Genomic DNA, 6,876 nt, shown 5'->3' with positions numbered 1-6,876 from the left:
ATATCCTTGTCTAAAATTCTAAATTGGACAGCTTTCTTATTTTCTAACGAACAAAGAGTTAAATTTGATTTATACTACATGTTTTCCATTAATAGTTGGGATTATCATGTCCTTACCGTAAAAAGTCAAGTCATATTTGATTATTAGCTAATTACGTGTCCAAAATTTAAAAACCGAAAAATGGTGAAAATTGACCCTAAATTATTTGAAAAGAATTTTAACAAAAAAAGAAACTTTTTTGTTCTAATTTTTCAGCTGTTACTACAAGCCGTCGGTGTTGTGCACATTCTCCTCAGATCACCCCAACAAGATCCCAAAAATCCAAATGCAACCCAAGAAAAACACCCCCTTTTCCTTTCACATTGTCCTTTTCAACAAATTTCTGCATTTGGGTTTCTGAAATTAACCCTTCAAATCCCAGTTTTTGTTCTCAATTTTAAAGGTTCTAAATTGGGTTAGAGGATAAAACAAAGGAAAAACAAGAGCTATGCATTCTATAAAAGACACAGTTTCTGAGAAACTTTCAAGTCTATTTTCAGCTTCCCCTTCTAAATCTGTTGATCAACAAACTCAGGTTCTTTTTCCTCTTTCTCTTTCTTAGAATTTAAACTGTTGAATTAATCTTGTGTGATTTTGGGTTATGCATTTTCGTCTTTGATCTTTATGTGGAGCTAAAGTTTATTTTTTTTATTCACCATTATATGTGTAATTGAGTTGGTGGTAGTGTTAAGTTTTGGTCAGTGGCGGATCCAGGATCTTGTAGCTCCGCCTCTTTATCTACAGTTGTTACCGTCAGAGGCGGATGTAGTGTTCTACCGACGGTTTCAATTGAACCCATAACTTTTACGTATAGTAAAAATTTATATATAAACATTCAATAAAATTGCAAAAATAGTGGATATGAACTCATAACTTTAAAAATATATATAATGAGTTCAGTGCAAAAAACCTTAACAGTTAAACCCATAGAGTTTAAATCCTGGATCCACCTCTGGTTACGGTCACAACATATAAGTGCACAACTACGTCTTATCCCACGATGGTAAAAATATTTAACAAATATACTAAAATTAATATTATAGTTAAAAGATTTAATTTATTCACGGTTATCCCTTGCTATTTTCATTTTTTAAATACACAATAAGCAAACAAATATCATTTTTTGCTTATTTTACGTTTATTTTCAGGATTAACCTTCAGTGCAAAACTATTAGCTTTAGATTGAACATAAATTGAATATTTTTAATTAATTACAAAAAGTTTAAACCATATTACCAATTTCCTTCTACAATCGCAAAAGATGGAGTTTCGTCAGCTTAGGTTTGATGGGGTTTGGGGGAAAGAAATTAAAAAAGCAAAGGCACTTAAAAGGAAAAGAAAAATATGAAAAAGACCATTCATTTTTGGAGCCGAATGGGCCACGATATTGGGGAAGAAAACAGAAAGAGAAAGAAGAAAAATTAAAATGAAGCAAATAAAATTAAAAGAGGAATAAAAGTACTGAAGGGGTTATTAATATCAAAATGGAAAAAATATTTTCAAGGATTCGATTCTGTGACTGTTCCATCTAGAGATCTCTCAAGTGCACTTTCTAACCAAAGCACCCACCTGCTTATTTTGTTCCTAGGTGCTGACTAAAATTATTTGTTAATTTAATAATAATTGTTTACATAAAACAATGGTTCCGCACCAAAAGCAATGGGTGCTAGAGCACCCATATGGCTCCACGTGCATCCGCCCATGGTTTTGGTGATCTGTCAGTTGGGCTGATTAGTTTGTGCATGAACTGGATTGGTTGGCTGAAAAAAATATGAAAAAGAAATAAAGATGAAAACTTTATATGATGTTTAAGGAATTTACTTGACTATGAAATGGGTAACTGGAAAAAAGAAAAAAAGAAAAAAGATTACAACTTTATATGATGAAATAGGTAACTGAAAAAAGAAATATAGAAAAATGATGAAAACTATATATCAAGGAAGTTGTACATGAAGTGAATTGAGTAACTGAAAAAGAGAAGAAAGGGAAAAAAATGACAACTTTAAACAAAGTCGAAAGATTCAGTTAGTTGTTTCATGACTGTTTATTTTGTGGTTGCGAAATATGAAGCACTTGTTCTATTTATGAGAACAAAAGTTAACAAGAAAGACACTGGATGTTCAATCTCAAGTTTTTTTATAGCAGTTTACCGCTAAATTGAGCAGCATTTGTCAGCTGCTACATGTAATAGAATTATATCATAACATATAGAGTTTGCATTTCCTGCTGGAAGAGTGAACTACTCATGCTACATTGTTCTGATTCTATTCTTTTTGTAATTTTGGATATTTGTTTATTTGAGCAAAATTAGAAGCTCTACATTGTGTTTCCCTTCTGCAATAGGAGATTTGTTGTTCTATGCAGTGCATATAATTCGTAACATTACCTCTCTCTGTGTTTAGGCCAGGCCGTATACTAAGGAAGGAAAATCTGTAACATCTATCCTTTCTTTCCTTCTCCCATCGACATATTCTGAGAATATAAGATATCGAGATGATGTCAAACCACTTCAATCACATTCTTTTACATGGAGAAGTAAAAGTTTCTCGTGGCGCGATAAACCTCTGGATGATTTTGAGGATCACGATGATGACAAAGAGATACCAGACGTTTATCCAGAAGAAAGTGAAAATGGCTGCAACAGGACTTCACTTTGTGTAAAGAAGGGAACAGTAAATACAGACAGGGATAATGGAGAGCCTAATTCCGCAAGTAGCGTTGCGAGTGGTTCTGAAACTTTTGAAGATGCTCCGGATAGACACAGTTTTGAGCAGTCCATGGCATATCTAACCACTGATTCTGTTTTCATCACTCCAGATTTATATGATTTTTTCCAGTCTTCCCTTCCTAATATAGCGAAAGGTTGTCAATGGGTCTTGTTATATAGGTAATCTTGACCTTAAAATAGTTTCACTGTAACGTCTATTGCAACTTTGGTAGCCTGAGTATTAACATCTATTTTTGTTCATTTGCATGAAGGGCAGCACGGCCAGACATGGTATATCACTTCGTACTCTTATTCGGAAGAGTGCCGATCTTTCTGGTCCTTGCTTGCTGGTATTTTCACCTAAATTACTATAAATTTTTGCTGTGCATGCGCTCCCAACTCATTAGCAATTTTTAAAGGATCTCTTCTGAAACTCAATTTTCTTAATAACGTTGGTCTCAGATTACTGGTGATAAGCAGGGTGCTGTATTTGGTGGGTTGCTTGAGGCACCATTGAGGCCTACTGCAAAGAGGAAGTACCAAGTAATAATGCAATCACATGCAGTGTTTAATTTTCTTTACTGATAAAATATAATGGTGCAGTATTTTCAAAAAGAAAAACACCTGTTTGTATTACTCTTGGTAATCGACTTGGTGCAAGAATGTGGTTTCAGAACCCCTTAACTCTAAATGACGGATTAAAAAGCAATTGCCAATATCTGCTTTTTTAGTCCTCAACTAGTTTTGGTTTTGTTTTCAATTCTAATGTAATTACTGTATTATTGTGTCAGGGAACAAATCAAACATTTGTATTCACAACTCTATATGGTGAACCAAGGTTATTTAGACCAACAGGTAAGGAAATTGTTCAAAGGTTTGTTACAATATCAGTTTTACAAAAGCAGTTATTGAAAATTTATATTTAAGAGAAACTGCAGTCTTGAATTAACTATGAGCCATCACCATTAAATACATAAGCGAATTTGTTTAAACATTACATATGGAAAGGCTCTTCGAGCTGTTCCATTGTTCCATTATATCGTTATTTAGTCCCTCATGACTTGTCTGGGGAAAGTTTTCCTTGATGGTTGGATATAGAGGCCATAATTTTTTGTAACGGTTGTCTCCGGGCCAGCTTGCATGCACCTCAATTAATTTCACGGAGTACCCAGCACAGCTGCACAGGTACCGGGTAACTCTGTCCACCAAGGCTTGGACAGATGGGAAGAAATCACCTAGTGTGTTTGCCTTCGCTAGTGTTTGAACGTGAGAAGTAACCCTTTCCTCTCTATTCTTTTAACCCAAACCAAGCACAGCATCATAGATGCATGTCAAAGACATGCGTCAAACTTTACAAAGTTTTATTATGTTGCACCTTCAAGTTATTATGCTGCACTGTTACTTTCTTACTAGGGACCTAGTTTCCTCCGTTCAACATAGTTATTCTCTCTGATGAAAAATGACTGCTGGTTCTTAGTAGCTACTGTGTACTGCCACTGGCAAACTGAGGTGATAAACATATCTTAGAAGTCTAATCCTTTGTGAAAATTATCAGCAAATTAAGATGCTACCCGTAGTAGAAAGCCTGGCACAATCCTTTATTGTGACCCTTGCTGAGATTCTTCCAATCTCCACGTATGATCTTTTTTTGGTTTCTCTCTTTTTTCTTGCTTCTTTTTGTTTGGAGAGAGGAGTAAGAGTTAATTCAAAATGAGTTCCTATGCTACTTAGCTTTGTTCCTTTATCTAAATTACTATGTTGCCCGGACTCTCCAAAATTGTTGCCGGGTGTGTGTCGGATCTTCCAAAAGCAGTGCAATTTTGGAGGATCCGACACGGGTGCGGCAGCATTTTTGGAAAGTCCACGCAACTTAGCTAAATTGCTCTAACATATGTTGCAACTACCAGACCACCAAATACAAAATAAAATAACATAAATTTCAATATCCTAGTGAGACTGATCATGTTTCTGTTAAGCATTTGTCTGATAAATCTTCTTGCTCAGTCCACGTCAAAGCTTGTCGATGGGAACTTAACATAAAAGATGAGCTTTGTATACCCATTTTGATACATGAGCCAAGTCACTGTATATAGTTTGTAGAAAATCCCAAGGATTCTGATCTGAAGTAATCCATGAAATGGTGTAGACATTAGCTAACCCATTGTTATTTTTGCACTAGGTGCCAATAGATATTTTTACTTGTGTTTGAATGACGTCCTCGCACTTGGAGGAGGTGGAAATTTTGCTTTAAGCTTGGATGGTGATTTGTGAGTTTCTCTGCCTTGCCCTATACAATGTTGCTTGCAAATTTCTTCCTTTTTTATTTGCAATTTTCTGTGAAGGTTATTTGGCAGTAGTGGACCTTGTGAAACATTTGGGAACTCATTCTTGGCACATGATCAAGAGTTTGAACTGAGGAATGTTGAGGTAATTTTCTTCTTATCCTTTTGTCTTTGTGCCCATTAATTATTCTAGAGGTATAACTTTCAATTTAGTTTCAAAGAACTATATGACGTTCGACGTTTTACCGAGAGAGAGAGGGAGCACGCGAGCGCTTGTCGTCTCTACGAGTATAAACATCGAGATTCCACATGTCATCTGATTTTAGAGGGAGGGAGGGAGGGAGCGCACTTGTGCACTTGTCGTCTCTACAAGTATAAACATGGAGATTCGTATCCACATGTCATCTGTTTTTAAGTGCATATACGTTCTTCATCTAGTACTTCTGTATATCAATGCTTCCTATAGTTCTCTGTCAAAGAAAGGAGAAATTCCTTGTCTGCTTTGATAAGGATTAATGCTTAGCTGTTTGTTGCGATTAGTATTTTTCGTTTGGTTTGCATATCAGTGTAGGTATAAATCTGAGATTTTGAGAACTGCTAACTTGCATTTAAGAATACATTATTTACCAATACTGAAACGAAATGGACCCAAAATATAGCAATATAGCGAAATAGATATAAAGGATTACTTTGGGACTGAGACATCGTTGATTGACTGATTGAACGATAATGGGCTATTCTTAATTGCTTCAATTTTGAGAACCACAACTCTAGGAGGTTAAGTTTTAACTAATGTGAAAAAGCACATATCAGCGAAAAATAAGAAAAAGAATAAATTGTGTATTGCTCCCATTTGATTTTTGAGGGTCATATCATAAGGGAAACAACGATAAATAATTGTAGGAAAACAGATTATTTATATAGTTATTTCAAATTTACAGTGTGTTTGCAGAAATCCAAATAATATTGTGCTCAAATAAAAGATTGTAGCTTAAGTCAGTTGATATTATCGCATGGCTTTGTGATAAGTTGGTTCAAATTTGCTAGAAATGTATTCTAGGACTGGGACGTTGCATATTTGGTATCAAACTGATGACATATTTGTATAAATTCTTCGACGTTCTATTACCAATCTGACATTTTATTTTTCTTCTTGATGCAGCTATGGGGTTTTACACACGCATCCCGTTACCTCACCACATCCGAAGCATGAATTTATTTCATAGCTATATCTTGGAGTACAGTTATTTATTCTTTCATGTCCATGAAGCAGTTCTCTCTTATAATCCTGGAGGCTTCCTGTTGTACATGGGCTTGTTGTAGCCTAGTGTGATTTTAGCAATTGTGGGTTGATATGCATATAGGTAATTCTTTATCCTTCTATATTTAGCACATTCTTTACTAGTCGTTATTATTATTTTTTCTGAATATTGATTCAGCATTTTACATTGTGCATTTTGTTACAAGTAGATTTGAGAACTTGTTATAAGTTACAAGCATTTTACAACGAAGCGTTAGAAAATCACATTTCTGATTGGAAAAGGCGTCGGAGATTTGAGAACTTGTTATAAGTTTACAAAGGTGTCAAGAGTCCAAACCAAAACCTAAAAAAGTGGGGAGTCTACCTCGCAAACATAGTCAATGTAATTTAGCGGTTAATGAAGTAGGTAAAAACTTTGAAGTTTAAATCCTAGTAGAGACAACTTAGATAATCTCTTCCCTTTTGCCAAAGTTTTGATAGGCAAAGTTGATAGGCAAAGTTACGTGGTACTATGCCGGTGGAGAATAGCGGGTATCCAATGGAATAAAAAGATTGCAAGTACGACCAATATGAAAGCCTTGTCAGCA

General features: G+C 35.0%; 1 protein-coding gene across 1 annotated transcript; it reads left to right on the top strand.

Moving 5' to 3' along the window:
• The first annotated feature begins 294 nt into the window (after positions 1–294).
• On the top strand, positions 295–6,471 carry LOC104225738 (uncharacterized). The gene is made up of 8 exons (XM_009777600.2): positions 295–574; positions 2,442–2,926; positions 3,024–3,096; positions 3,209–3,289; positions 3,538–3,601; positions 4,926–5,013; positions 5,089–5,173; positions 6,191–6,471. The coding sequence occupies exons 1-8, from the start codon at positions 488–490 to the stop codon at positions 6,239–6,241; spliced, it is 1,014 nt and encodes a 337-aa protein (XP_009775902.1). The 5' UTR covers positions 295–487; the 3' UTR covers positions 6,242–6,471.
• The last annotated feature ends 405 nt before the right edge of the window (positions 6,472–6,876 follow it).

The sequence above is a fragment of the Nicotiana sylvestris genome, chromosome 1 (assembly GCF_000393655.2).
Source record: "Nicotiana sylvestris chromosome 1, ASM39365v2, whole genome shotgun sequence".
NCBI classification, from domain to species: domain Eukaryota; kingdom Viridiplantae; phylum Streptophyta; class Magnoliopsida; order Solanales; family Solanaceae; genus Nicotiana; species Nicotiana sylvestris.
The sequence above is the reverse complement of the archived record's forward strand: the minus strand, read 5'-3'. Positions and strand labels throughout refer to the sequence as shown.

Bases quoted from the DNA above. Each gene is read 5' to 3' on its own strand.
- LOC104225738 (XM_009777600.2), top strand. From the start codon at position 488: ATGCATTCTATAAAAGACACAGTTTCTGAGAAACTTTCAAGTCTATTT. The intron at 3,097-3,208 runs GTATTTTCACCT...CGTTGGTCTCAG, and splicing joins TTTCTGGTCCTTGCTTGCTG to ATTACTGGTGATAAGCAGGG. The intron at 5,014-5,088 runs GTGAGTTTCTCT...TTTTCTGTGAAG, and splicing joins TTAAGCTTGGATGGTGATTT to GTTATTTGGCAGTAGTGGAC.